Genomic DNA, 15,486 nt, shown 5'->3' with positions numbered 1-15,486 from the left:
ATACAGAAAATAATTTTATTTTAGATCGTGGTGATTCATTTCAGAGCCTTTAGGGCACTGGACCTAAATACCCGCCAGCCAAGTTCATTAATTATGTCACCGCTAGGACCCTCAGATCCTCCCCAGCAAACCTTCTAAGCCCCCCCCCCCACTTTAGGTATAAATTCAAAGGAGGAAAATCCATCGCAGTCTAGGGGATAAGAGTATGGAATATCATGCCTGCACACCTAAGGGGGATAACATCAGAGACTCAGTTCAGAAAATCACTGAAAACCTGGATATTCAGGCTCACGGATGCATCCTGCTCCTCACTGGTATAGTAGGACCATTCTCACACTTACCCAATCAATCTGGTTTCTTCTGTGTAGCGCCAGGATGCTCCCTTCGGAGCGACAGCTGCACTTTACAAATATTTAAATCAAAGCCCTCTTGATGCTATGGTATGTTGGCATCTGCAGAGAAGATGCATCGAAGGTGGCAGAGCCAGGAAAAGAGGGGAGTGAGATAAAGGGGTGGAGGAGGTGGGAAAGCCAGTCTGAGAGAGGATAGGGTGGTAAAGGGAGAGGGGTAACTGGGGTCAGTAAAAGAGAGGACTCACAAAGAGAGGAAGGTAAAAAATAAGTAAGAGACAGATAAATGTGGAGAGAAGACTGCCTAGGAGAGGAAAAGAAACGCAGGATGGAGAGAAGCACGCTGTGGAGTAAGAATGAAAAAGGGGATTTTTATAGAAGGGGCATGCAGATCTAATAAGAGTGTTTTGATTTATTTATTTAATGCGACTTTATATAGCGCGAACATTACCTGAAGATGTCAGAGCGCTTTACAAAAGAACCAGTTATGTTACATAAGGACTTTGGATTACATGAGTTATATAAGAGATATAAACAAGAAAAAATTGCACATGTACAAGTTGTAAAGTCACTCAAGGAAGAGCAGCCCATTGCCCTTAGTGATTCATTTTGGATGTCAGACAGGATTGAGATAGTTGGCATGCCGCCCAAGAAATTTATCCCACAAAACCTAAACAGGCAAACTGTAGAGTTTTATATATATATACGAGTCCTGGCGTAGCGTATTTTGCCTCGGACTTTCCCCCCCCCCCCCCACCCTCTCTTTCTCCACTCTCTGTCTCTCTCCCTCTCCCACTGTTTCTCTCGCTCCCTTCTTTTCGATCAGCCCTCTTCATCTGTCGATCTGTTCTACTGTCATTCATAGCCCAGCTAAAAAGTAGCCCACTTGAATGCCAGCTCTGGTAGGCCGAGCTCTACTTGAATTTCTTCATTAATTAAATTTTTTTATTTACGTTTGCAATGGGTCTCTTGTGCGTTTGTTTCCAAACATATGCAGCATTAGCATATGCAGCAACATTAGATCTCAGCATTTTTGGTTTTTATTGGTATGGACTGGCATGACGAGTGGCTACACTCATGGAAAACACTAATCAGCATAACTCTTGGAATGAATGTGCCAAACGTTTTCCCACTGGCTGCTCCTCTGCTATGGCAGAGGAGTGTCACCCCACTGCTTGCAGGGCAGTGGAAAAAGGAAAAATACAATTATAATAACAACGTTATTATCATTTTCTTTTTCGTACGGGCTGAGGGGCCAGGTTAGGACGGGCCACCATAAGCGTGCATGACAATTTGGCCGGCCATCTTGGGCCAGCCGGCCAAACAGTTGTATGCACTTAGCATTTCTCTACCAGGCTGTGTTACACAGCCTGGTGAAGAACAGTCCTAAGGCTCCTAGGCTCTAGCTGAGCGGCCAAGGAGGCCATGCTGGCGACAGCAGCGTCGTGATTGACTTAGGAGAGCCAGGAGGAGAAGAGGACAGAGAAGAGGTTTTCCCCCCATCTAGATGTGGCATGGACCCTCTGAGCAGCATCAAAGAGGACAGTGTGAGCGTTCCTTACAAACCAGGGCTCTAGGTATTCGGTACCCGATGGAAAGCTCGACTCCCAAGCCTTTCTGAATCTCCAGAGGAAACTCAAAGCAGCCAAGACCTAATTCAGCAGAAGTACTCCGAAGTTGAAGCTAGCTCATTATAATAAAGCAGTCGCTTAATTAAAAGAATACTTAAAAAACACATAAATAAACATGGTTGTATGTGGAGTGAAAATAGTAAACCAGACAATGGAAAGCAGGCAAAACAAACATGTCTTGGCAAAACCAATAGACCTCGCCTTGTGGCTTTACCGATGAATACCTATTTGCTTAGCCATTGGTTTTTGCGGGTGCAGATTTGCATCAAGAAAAATAGTGGAAAAATAAATGTTGTGATACTGTGCAGCATTGGCAAAAAAAGTGTGATGCTGCATCTGCCATTAGGCCAGCACAGGTATGTGTCATGAAGCAGAGCATCACCATACGTGTCGCGAAGTGGAAGCCATATTGTTTTTTGTTTTAGTTTATTGATCCAAGACTGCAGAGACCCATCTTCGAATGGTAAATTAGGAAAATACATACAGTGTACCAAAATGCCTTTTATTTCAGAACGGAGAGGCCCAGCAGCAACATATATTTCAAAAAAGTTCAAAATAGGGATGGAAGAGCAACTGTAGTGCAGGCAAGTGGGAGTTTCAACAAAAAGTGCCAATGAGTGGCAGTAGCATCAATGGGGAAAGCAATGGTAGATCAGGTAGGACTTGGGTAAGAGTTTAAAGAAAGCACTGAAAAGTGGCACGAACAGTGATGGGGGAAGCTATGAAAGAACTGAGGGGGTAAACAATAATATTAAACAAAATGATTGGGATGGGAACAGATTAGGGGAGCAGCACAGAGCACATATGGGAATTTGACTGGGTAAGCAGCACATGAGGAAAACCTCAAGTAACCATATACACTTGCACAGAGTGCTCAAAGGAACAGAAAAAATAGTACCCCAAATGCCATCAGTGGAAGTATAGAAGTCATCCAGCCAAAAAAGATAAGTCAAAATGCTATATTCCAGTGTTGGAACAAAAGATAAGGGCTGAAAGATATGAAATGAAAAGTGAGCAAATTAGATTGACAAGAAAGCCAACCAATCTTAAGCAGCGGACTGTCCCAAGGCTCTCTGCAAGTATTCGTACTGTTTAAAATTCGTCTTCGACAATAGGGTAACTGTAGGCAAGACCAAACTATACCACTAAAGTAGTACAGAAGAATAATGGGCATCCACTTTAGACACAATGGGGTTCTATTTAACCCTCTCACTGAATTCTCATAAAAATATCCGGGTACGTACAGTGGTCAACCGCTGATTTGACTGGTGCAAAACTATTTGTGGTGGGCGTCCACAAAACGAATTAGTTAATACCAAAGAGTCTAGAGCCATGCTACTTGACTAAAATTCAGCTCTGGGTCTGTCCCAATATAATACTCACCCAGAGGAAGCTACATTGACTTCTGATCAATGAAAGATTCTATATAATACTCTGTGCTTACTTCGTAAGGAGATCCAGGGACACACCACAGGATGTCTAAGATCAACAAGTGCTTCCAACCATCCAAACCCCTGAAGCGGACCAAAACAAAGCTCTCTCCCAACCACCAATCAAGAAACAAAATAATCTTGAGTTAAATCACTTCATGTAGAGGGTCTGCCGCTCCAGAGCACTGTTGTATCCCACCCATGACTCCAAAAAGTCATCTTACAATTTCAGAGGGAATTAATGGTCCACTTTTAACCTGTCCGCATGTGACCAAGCAACACAACAGTGCTCAAACACTTCCGACATCTCTAGATTATTCAGTCACATTTCTCCTGCTGCTCTTTGTGCACCATCAGTTGGTCAGACAGCTAAATCTGTTATAAGATCTGCCTACACTACAGCTGATCCCTGTAGTCCCCTTAACTAAGCTTTTTACTCAGTCTATTATAGATGAGTCTATGGAGAAATGGCCAATAGCACAACATGATTTCTATTCGAAGATGGAAGCTGACCGTGACTCCACCTGAGCAGAAGAATGGAACTGTTTATTCCCCTTGAACCTCCCTTGGAATTGCTGTTGCTGCATGCAGCGCTTTACAAAAACATATGAATTTATATAAAGTGTAGATAGCAATTTAAAAATCTAGTTAAACACAAAGGCTGACGAGTTGAGTTTGCAGTGCTACTAGCATGCAATCACTCTCAGCATTGTTTGCCACAAAGGCTTCCCACAAAGTCCACAAAGTAGCCAACAATTACCTCCATGCCATTTATGTTGACAGGCCACAAAACCTCCTTTTGCAGAGCCCTGGTTTGAGTGCAATAACACTAAGTGCATGCCTGGTCCCTTCAATTGGTGGCCAGAAGCATACTTTCCCAAATGGCATGTCTGTGGGATCATGTTACAGTTCCATGCCACTGATGTGTTTCTTAGGCCAGCTGTGCGCATGAAGCTGTATATTGGCATACAACACTGGAATTCACAAAAAGTATAAATACCATATGCAAACATGGATATCTTGCTACACTGTGCTTGAACAGTTGCCCAATTCCATGCTCAATTTCGGTGACAGGGAGAGAAACGGAATGTAAAATGTATTCTTTTCCCAGAGAGTTTGTTCAAATGTAACAATGTAAATTACCAGCTTCGACTTGTATCCTGCCAATGCTCTCCCTCTGTAGGTCAGCATAAGTCGTCTTTATCAGCAAGAAAACTTTGCTATAGTCTGCAAAAAGTAGCTGTTCATTTCTTACATCGGCAGGACCTGCAGTCGCATGGTCAATGCGTTTAAAGTGTGCCGTACAGTCCGTCAACAAACAGAGCTGTATGGCAACTTTCAGTTTCTTTCTTTTATTTTCCAAAAGAAAATCGCAAAGTGGGATTTTCTTTTCGGAAATAAAAAACAATGCAATGACACCCTTGCCATGGGAGTTTTCTCCCATGAAATGAGGGTCATAGAAATGTCTTTACTGTGGAAAGGTGTGGTGCAGCAGCCAGGGCAGCTAACTTCGGAGCACAGGCTTCACGGTTTGATCCCCAGCTCCGGCGGCAGCTCAGCTCAACACCATGTGACTCTGGGCAATAGCTCACTTAACCCCTTGTGTGCTGGTGACGGAACCACTCCGTCACCAGCCACGGACGCGCTGTGCTGGTGACGGAGTGATTCCGTCACAGCGCGCCGCCCCACCCACGCTGCCACGATTCAGCACCTGCACGGCGCGTTCTATTGAGTGGGCGTGGTCGTGTCAGAACCACACCGTCACAAGTACAGCGCGCCCATGGCTCGTGACGGAGTGGTTCCATCACGAGCATGGCAGCGCCCCGCGGCCCTCCTACCCCCAGCGCTGCGGCGGAATTACTGCCGAAGCCAAGGGGTTAATTTCCACTACAGCCCCCAGCGCCTAGAGACCCGTAAGGGTGAGTAGTTCGCGCTTTAAAAATACGGATTTACATTCACTTTCACTTACCACCTTGAATGATGGTAAGCGAAAGTAATCATTTGCAGTTTGTTCGCCTAGTCTAAATAGGGGAGGGGATGGACAAACGGCACAACCTACAACTGCCCTTACTCCTTTGGGATATTGGAGGTGTATGTCAGTGGCGGAGACAGAGTAATACATATTGATGGCATGAGTGACTCTAAATGAGACGGGCGACCTTAAGTAAGGTGTAAAGTGTACTTCATCGCCGCTGCAACAGAATAGCCTTTCCGCTGCACTCTAAATCAGGCCATTGGAGCCAAATTGTAATCCTCATAAAAAGGGCTCCTTGAAGGTCAATGCCATAGTTCCTGCCTTATGGGCAAGTTTACCTAATCGTATAACTACATCTGCATTGATAGTAAAATACATGATAACTAATCATAAAACTATATCTGCATGGATAGCAAAACACATTTCTTTTTTGTAGACTTGGAGACCATAGACAGCAAATTAACTTTGATTGTATGAAATCATCCTCAGGGAACACTGAGAACTACCCTTCAGAGAGGGCAACAACCTGGAAAAATACTAAATAAACACAAATCTTTTTTGCATCACTGCTGATTCATATCCTTGAGGTTTCCTTCTTGCCTAACCGGTGATTACTCATGCAAGGGTAAAAATGGTTAGGGAGTATATTATAAACAGTGTCCTGGGACTGAAACACGTGTGCCCGCTTTTTGCACCTACCCGGGACTCTTTGGTACTGAAGAAGGGCTCACAGATGACTGTGCTGCGCCTTCTCTAATGCAGATTGTGCCAGTGCGATCTCAGGAGGGGGTTCCCGCATTTGCATGAGTGCAGCCCTCTACAAATGAGGAAGGACTTTGCCTCTGCATCTTTGCCATATTACAGTAACTGGCACAGTGGCAAAGGAGCTATCAGCGGGTACCCTGCCAGTGTGCCACAAAGAGGTGATGCACTGTCAGTGCCCCTGAGCATGATCCTTGAAAGAGGGGAAAGGGTTACTATGCCCCCCCCATATGTCACTCACTGTCCCCTCCTGCAGGAGGATCTATGTTCCCATTTGCAATGCATACCAGTTGCCACCTGCACAGTGAAAGGTGGACTGGTGGCTTCAAACAGCTGGCAGGTGTGAGTTCACAGCTGTACTGCAGACAGCACAATGATTGTGAAAGGGTGAGTTGACCTGTTTTGGATCCCAGTGCTTCCAGTTAAAGCTGCCCCACAGCACACACCAGGACACTGTGCCCTGTCTCTGATATGGACCTTACTGTTTGAAGCTGCCGTTCCGCCTTTCAATGTGCGGGTGGCAATGCAGCTTACTTTTGAAAGGGGAACAGAGATTCTCCTGCAGGGGGTACAGTGTGTGACAACCTTCCCACAGGGAGATGCTTTGGATGGTCAAGGGATTCCCATCTTGCAAGTGGTTCCCATGGAGGCACATTGACTATGCACCGGTTCTATGTCGTGCACAGTCACAGTGCCTTCTGAAATGAAATGAAATGAAATGAAATGAATTTGTACTTGTATAGCACACTTATACCCTGAGGTGTCCTGGCGCTGTACGCATACCGCTGTGGAACCCTTCCTGGCTTTTCCCTGTGAAGTGCCCACTCCTGGGCACCCCCAAGGTGAAGCCAGGCATCCCAGCGCTGTTGGGGCCGTTGAGGAGATTAAGCAAGCTATTGCCCAGAGTTGCAGAGTGGGACCCATAATTAGAATAGGCACCGAGGCGAGAATTATCAGGTCCGAGGAAATTGAGCCCAAGACCCGCCGAGGCGGGAATTGAACCCTGGTCCCGGGCCAGACCTCTGCATCAGGATACGCCGCTCTAACCATTGAGCCACACTTCTGCACTTCTGATGGTCTCGTCTCTTCTGTCTTGTGTGCTTACATCTGTAATATAGTGTGGGCACAGTGGCAAAATGTTCCTTCAAGCAAATGACAGGCACAGCCCCGTAGGATTGCACCTGCGATACGTGTGCATGGCGCCACGCCACCATGCACAGGAGGGCACAACCCATAGGGATCGAGCTTATGCTTCGTATATGCTGGTGCTATCTGTATCATGAAGGGGCTGTGCAAGCGACTGAAGCACTGCCTGGACACTGTTGTTAATGTGACCCATGAACTCCTTCCTTAAATCAATATACCAGAGTATGTGCCATCAGCATCCACATGTTTCACAGCAATAATTTGCCATGCACGTCACCCAAGCTTGTGTAAACGCACTGAAATGACTACAAGGTAAAATCGCCAAGGTTTATGATAAAAAATGAACACAATTGTCACTCTTTTCACAACAAAAAAGGAAAGACACAGAACTTATTTCTTGAAAAGGTTAGGATTTTTTTTAGCTAAGGAATTAAAGAGCCTGTCTCTCATAGAATAGATGATCAAAACCTCAATTAAAGCAGAATGTCAGTCCTGTGTTAAAAAGGGTATCTCATTGCCATCAAACGCATCCTCCCACAATTTAGTGTGTGTGAGGAAAAGTTGCAATACTCATTTCAGATTAATACATTTTCTCTAAACAAGCTTCTATTAGAATTAGCGAGAGCATTGAGACAGTATTCTTAGCATTTGATAAAGAATTGGTGCCTTTTCAGAACTAGATAATGAAAACACTTACTTCAAATGTAAGCTTTTTCTTGCATGTACGTTCGTGTTCTTTATCCGTCTTCTTTTCATCGCCACAAAATAGTCCTTCAACCTTCTCGGGAGGCAGATCAACTGCAAAAAAAGTATTTAAACAAGGATCACATTAATGTGTGTATAAAAGTAAAAAGCAATCAATTTGAAGATTTAAACACCCTGTGGAAAATATTGTAATCCGTACAAAGTTGAAATGTTTCTACAGAGGTAAAAGCTCGACCCACCAACCAGCTAGAAATGACTATCATAGTATCAATGTACTCTTGATATGGCCAATAGCCTTCAAACGGTTCTTTGGCACCATATATACGAATGGGGAAATCTTTGTTACAACACAAACTTGAATCTGACAAAACAAGCCATCAATCCCTCAGGGTAAGTATTTTGCTGCTTGAGGTTAAGGGTAAACGGCACACTAGAGCTGCTCTCAGCTTTAAACTGGACACTTAAACTTCCCCCCTAAATCCTGACATATTGTCACTTTAGATTTCTTAATTTACTCTATAAAATGTACAAAGTACAGACTGTAATGGGCCAGAAAGCCTGCTTTCCTTCCCTTCATACGAAATACATTGATTGCGTACTCCACTATACTGTATGGATATACATTTGTGTATGGCCGGGCTCAGCAAATCATGGACCAGAGATTGGCCAGCTTATTTTAGAAGATGGTGGTAGGAGCTCGTTTTGTGGAAATTACACCGGTTAAAAGAGGTTTGTCATCAGAATCTGGCTGGATCAAACAGTCAGTAATCACTTCAGCCTGAAGAGGGCACTACCTTTAGTTAGGGCACAACACGTTATGTCTCAGAACTAATGGCACGGTGTAGATTTGAATATCAAGGGAAGAGGAGCCATCAGGGAACCTTAATGGCAGCCCACAAATCCTCGGGCCAACAGCAATGCTTTGATCTTCTGGCAGAAATGTGAGTAGAAAGGGGGTATGTGAGAGACCCCTGATGGTCAAGAAAAAAATATATATATTTTCCACGTCCGAGGATTTTCAGATCTGCTAAGACACTCAGGGCCCCTCCGTGTAAAGTTGTGTATAATTCGCAATTTCGGCTGTAAAAATTAAAAAAACATACATATGCCCTCACAGATGCACTCAGACACTCACAGCCCCTCTCACACCCACACACAGATCCAATCAGACACTCACACACCCACTCAAACACTCACATAAAACAGCCTTTACAATGTGGTGTTCACCACGTTGTAACTTTACCACGCATGTTTTTTGAAAGTATATGCTTTTATAACATATGCGTTTACCATGCATTTAAGGTTAGGTTCGGGTGTGGGGGGTCTCTCCCCACACAAACCCACTGACAGAACCATTCAGACACTGACACACTCACTCACAAATCCACGCAGACACTCTCACACCCACTCAGAGACCCTCTCTGACGCTCACAGATCCACTCAGACACACATCCACTCACAGACCCACTCAGATACCCACACACCCACTCAGAATAATGGTCATAACTAACTCAGAAATAAAAATCTTACAAAAGCCACACAAAACATACCAATAAAATGTAAAGCAATAAAAAATACAATGTTGGCCAAAAATTTATTTAGCGGGCAATTTTTCATTAAATGAAGCTGCCGACATATTTATATCATAGAATATGCACAAAGAAAAGACTGGTGTAATCCATATGGTGTATGAATTCCTCATGGCTGCGCCCTCTGGCAAAAGACCTTCGAGCTAGCGCGAACAGCTTCTGGCAGGTTGAGTACTGGAACCAGTGGAACAATTTGCAGAATTGACTGGAAGACTCAAAGGGGTGTAGATTTTTTTTTTATACTTGGCAATTATTTTATTGTCGCAAATTAAATGTAATGGAAACTTTCGGGTTTGGGAATGTGCTCCTTTTTTGCAAAAGAATGTTCTTTCGCAGCCTAACCCACCAAATCTAAGGGCTCGTTGTATGTTAAAAAAAAATAATCAGTGTCAAGCAAGGTGAGTTCATAAACATAGTGGTACAGAAAAGAATTTGACATAAACAATATTTCAAACACAAAATATATATATATATATATATATATCTATATATGATCTAAGCAAAATAAAAATAAATCAACACCCGAAAAATCTATTTACCTATCTCTGATAAACAAAGGCATGAAGATACCTGGTCATTTACATGGAGTTTAAACTTACGAAATAAATTTCACATGAGATATCAGACCCAGCCTTGTTTTGATGAGGGGGCAGAGATCACCCTGCAGGCAGGTCTGTAGCATGAGTGCATCCACCTGTGGGCGTGAGCTTGTGAGTCCCTAGTGTGGTTAGGTTGCCCTTCCAATAGAAGCCCTCATTGGCAGCGCAGCTCTTCCGCTATGGAGGAGGTTCACCCCGTGCCAGCCGCCTTAACCCCCTGGCTGCGGCCGGAATTCTGCACCTGTGCGGCACATTCCGCGGGCGTGGTCATGACGGCTCCCGGCCGTCATCAGCACAAGCCCACGGTGATGACGAACGGAAGCGGTCATCAGCACCGAAGGGGTTAAACACGAACAATTAGGCAATGATAAACCAGCTTTATTGTTGTTTTATATTTTTTTCTAGCTGCCAAGTTTTGGGGTGGGGCCAGTGGGGGGCAGGCACAAGAGGAAGTGTTGAGCACTGGTATCAGTCCGCATGGCGGTTTGGCCGGCCCTCTTAGGCCGGCCAAAACGGCATGCGCACTAAAGCGGTCTCCAACCTGAGCTGCGTTGCTGGGTTGGAGACAGCAGGCACCACCCCAAATGGTCTCAAAAATCCTTGCTGTATGTATGGGGTAAGGGAGCACCCGAGCTTCAAAATGTGATTTTGCCTGGAACTCCGAGACATGTTAATAATAGGCTACCCCCCATCCCTGCCTTTGTCTCTTTAAACACAACAGACCCAGCACAGGGCGCATTTCGTCGTCAGCAGCCCGTGGTACAGCTTCCTCATGAGAAGCACACTGTGGAAACATGATTATGTGGGATCTGTGCCAAGATTTTGTGCTACATTTTCTCTGGGTCGACTCTGAAGATGATGAATTATGTCTGCCTTTGAAAAGAACAACAATTAAACGTTAATAATATCTCTTGCAATGACGGATGGGCCGCCCTGGTGGGAACGGCAAGGAGTCACTTTACAAGTCTTGAGAGCTGAAGTGAATCAGGGCTGTACTCGAGGGGACGCTAGGCAGGAATACGGGCTACACATAGGAAGCACAGAAATGTTGAGCCGCTCACAGCCGCCTGCCTTTGTTCACAAACATGTCCTTGTTCATGTCCAAACACAAGGGAAACCTAAACCCGCAGTCCACCTCCAGGAACGAAAAGTCTCTTTTTGTTTCTGCAACTATATGCTTGTGACAGGTAGTAATGTTTAGAAGACTCACGGCTGGTGAAACAATGTCCAGCTCAATAGTTTCACTTTAAAGCCCACACATTACACCTCTGCGGGTTACAGCTTAAAGCAGGTGCGAGTTTGGGAGTAATCAAGTAAAGTGTGTTTCTCAAAATGAGCCGAGTGCAGCTAATAGACTGAGCCCCTCAACTAGCGCAAGAGGCCTTAGAGGAAAATGCAAGTAAACGCAAGTAAGATCTTGCACGAAAAAAATTAATAATTTTGTATGTGTCAAACATACGACCCAGAACCAGGACCCTGGACATGCACAGCCGGAGTCAAGGTGTGTATATTCTATCCAGGTGCAAGTAACAAAACACGAGGCATGGTCAAGGTGTGTATATCCCACCCAGGAGCAAGTGACATGTAATGAGGCGTGGCCGGAGTCAAGGTGTGTATATTCCACCCATGAGCAAATGACATGGAATGAGGCATGGCAGGAGCCAGGGTTTATATTCCACCGAGGAGCAAGTGACATGCAATGAGGCGTGGCCGGAGTCAAGGTGTGTATATTCCACCCAGGAGCAAGTGACATGCAATGAGGCGTGGCCGGAGTCAAGGTGTGTATATTCCACCCATGAGCAAATGACATGGAATGAGGCATGGCAGGAGCCAGGGTTTATATTCCACCGAGGAGCAAGTGACATGCAATGAGGCGTGGCCGGAGTCAAGGTGTGTATATTCCACCCAGGAGCAAGTGACATGCAATGAGGCGTGGCCGGAGTCAAGGTGTGTATATTCCACCCAGGAGCAAGTGACATGTAATGAGGCGTGGCCGGAGTCAAGGTGTGTATATTCCACACAGGGGCAAGTGACATGGAATGAGGCGTGGCCGGAGTCAAGGTGTGTATATTCCACACAGGGGCAAGTGACATGGAATGAGGCATGGCCAGAGCCAGGGTGTATATTCCACCCAGGAGCAAGTGACATGCAATGAGGCGTGGCCGGAGTCAAGGTGTGTATATTCCACCCAGGAGCAAGTGACATGTAATGAGGCGTGGCCGGAGTCAAGGTGTGTATATTCCACACAGGGGCAAGTGACATGGAATGAGGCGTGGCCGGAGTCAAGGTGTGTATATTCCACACAGGGGCAAGTGACATGGAATGAGGCATGGCCAGAGCCAGGGTGTATATTCCACCCAGGAGCAAGTGACATGCAATGAGGCATGGCCAGAGCCAGGGTGTATATTCCACCCAGGAGCAAGTGACATGCAATGAGGCATGGCCAGAGCCAGGGTGTATATTCCACCCAGGAGCAAGTGACATGCAATGAGGCATGGCCAGAGCCAGGGTTTATATTTCACCCTGGAGCAAGTGACATGGAATGAGGCAGGGCCGGAGCCAGGGTTTATATTTCACCCTGGAGCAAGTGACATGGAATGAGGCATGGCCGGAGCCAGGGTTTATATTCCACCCAGGAGCAAGTGACATGGAATGAGGCATGGCCAGAGCCAGGGTGTATATTCCACCCAGGAGCAAGTGACATGGAATGAGGCATGGCCAGAGCCAGGGTGTATATTCCACCCAGGAGCAAGTGACATGCAATGAGGCGTGGCCGGAGTCAAGGTGTGTATATTCCACCCAGGAGCAAGTGACATGGAATGAGGCATGGCCAGAGCCAGGGTTTATATTCCACCCAGGAGCAAGTGACATGGAATGAGGCATGGCCAGAGCCAGGGTGTATATTCCACCCAGGAGCAAGTGACATGCAATGAGGCATGGCCAGAGCCAGGGTGTATATTCCACCCAGGAGCAAGTGACATGCAATGAGGCATGGCCAGAGCCAGGGTTTATATTTCACCCTGGAGCAAGTGACATGCAATGAGGCATGGCCAGAGCCAGGGTTTATATTTCACCCTGGAGCAAGTGACATGGAATGAGGCAGGGCCGGAGCCAGGGTTAATATTCCACCCAGGAGCAAGTGACATGGAATGAGGCATGGCCAGAGCCAGGGTGTATATTCCACCCAGGAGCAAGTGACATGGAATGAGGCATGGCCAGAGCCAGGGTGTATATTCCACCCAGGAGCAAGTGACATGCAATGAGGCATGGCCAGAGCCAGGGTTTATATTTCACCCTGGAGCAAGTGACATGGAATGAGGCATGGCCAGAGCCAGGGTTTATATTCCACCCAGGAGCAAGTGACATGCAATGAGGCGTGGCCGGAGTCAAGGTGTGTATATTCCACCCAGGAGCAAGTGACATGGAATGAGGCAGGGCCGGAGCCAGGGTTTATATTCCACCCAGGAGCAAGTGACATGGAATGAGGCATGGCCAGAGCCAGGGTTTATATTTCACCCTGGAGCAAGTGACATGGAATGAGGCATGGCCAGAGTCAAGGTGTGTATATTCCACCCAGGAGCAAGTGACATGGAATGAGGCAGGGCCGGAGCCAGGGTTTATATTCCACCCAGGAGCAAGTGACATGGAATGAGGCATGGCCAGAGCCAGGGTTTATATTTCACCCTGGAGCAAGTGACATGGAATGAGGCGTGGCCGGAGTCAAGGTGTGTATATTCCACCCAGGAGCAAGTGACATGGAATGAGGCAGGGCCGGAGCCAGGGTTTATATTTCACCCAGCAGCAAGTGACATGCTGTGGATGTTTGATCTGGGCATGAGGACAACCAGTGCTTAAATTGAGCCGGTGGTTGATGAGGGTGGCCACTGGCACTCATTTTGGGGGACCAGCATTCTTTTTTTCTTCATCAGACGTTTCCAGAGAGCAAAAGAGGTAAAACTCACAAAGTAGAAAAAAGATGGAAGAGAAAGACGGAAAAACCGTCACAAAGGAAGAAAGCAGGGATCAGCATAAGTGAGGTAAAGGGGCAGGGAGGGTCTAGCAGTGACTTAAAGAGGTCTGAAGTGGATTCCAGAATATGCAGACTTGGTATATGAATTTGAATTTAAAAACATTTGTACAGCGCACTTTCACCCAGCGGTTTCATGGCGCTATTTGAGTTGCAGTAGACGGTAGCAGTTGGAGGGGGTTTAGACAGAGTAAGCTTGCGCAAATAAGAGGGTTTTGAGTTCCCTCCGAAACTGAGCATAAGAGGGTGTTGTACGGAGGGCAACAGGGAGAGAATTCCAGAATGCTGGGGCCAGGACAGCAAACCTCGCTCCACCCGCCCTCTGTTTTTTAAAGCGGGGGATGACTAAGAGGGCCATGTGCGAGGAGAGTAGCTCTCTGCCTGGGAGGTAAGACACAATGGCAGAACATATAAATTTAGGGGCAGTGCCTGACCTAGCCTGAAACGTGAGGCAGCCAAGTTTAAAAAGGGCACGCTCTCGCACCGGCAGCCAGTGTAGAGCTTTAAGTAATGGACTGGCCCTATGATATTTAGGGAGGCCATGAATCAGGCGAGCAGCCTGATTCTGCACCAGCTGCAGACGGCGGATCGCGTAGGCTGGGGCCCCATTGTAGATTGCATTACCATAATCAATACGAGACAGTACCATGGCCATGACAATAATTTTTAGGGCAGGGAGGGAAAAAAAACGAGAGACTTTCCTAATTATTCTTAGGGAAAAGAAACAAGAAGAAACGACTGAACCAATATGTGAATGGATAGAAAGTTGTGAATCTAAGAAAATCCCAAGGGTTTTAACTTTAGAGACAGGGAGTGGAGGGGCACCAAAAGAGGGGGGCCAAAAGGAAGGGGACCACGGACTGCAACCACCTCCGGTCAAGACCAACTCGGTCTTGTCTGGATTGAGTTTGAGGTGGTGCGGTGCCATTTAACAGTGCCGGCCGTGGGCTATTCATCAGAGCTTTGGGCACCGGCAATCATTATTTTACAAATTAAGCACTGGAAAGACTAATGGCCAGACTCATCATGCTGTGTATGATCGTCCTAGACACAGTGACAAGGAATGAGGTTTGGCAACTCATGGTGTGGATGTTTGATCTGGGCATGGAGACAAGGAACGAGGCATGGCCAGACTCCTGGTATGGATGATAGACCCTGTGCATAGTGATGAGGAATGAGGCATGGTCGGAGTTAAGGTGTGTATATTCCACTGAGGAGCAAGTGACAAGGCGCAAGGCATGGAGGATTAAAGGTGTGTATGTTCCACCCAGA

The 15,486-nt window shown here is 46.2% G+C and overlaps 1 protein-coding gene across 2 annotated transcripts in view; it reads right to left on the bottom strand.

Annotated features, from left to right (window-relative positions):
* NKD1 (NKD inhibitor of Wnt signaling pathway 1) overlaps positions 1-15,486 on the bottom strand; it is a 177,014-nt gene that overhangs the window by 37,518 nt on the left and 124,010 nt on the right. For both annotated transcript variants that reach the window (XM_078671067.1, XM_078671069.1), the window contains exon 5: positions 7,992-8,092. In XM_078671067.1, coding sequence (XP_078527193.1) covers positions 7,992-8,092 — 101 coding nt within the window. The remainder of the gene's footprint in view (positions 1-7,991; positions 8,093-15,486) is intronic.

This window comes from Lissotriton helveticus, chromosome 12 (assembly GCF_964261635.1).
Source record: "Lissotriton helveticus chromosome 12, aLisHel1.1, whole genome shotgun sequence".
NCBI lineage: Eukaryota > Metazoa > Chordata > Amphibia > Caudata > Salamandridae > Lissotriton > Lissotriton helveticus.
Note: the sequence above shows the minus strand (reverse complement) of the source record. Positions and strands in the feature narration are given on the sequence as shown.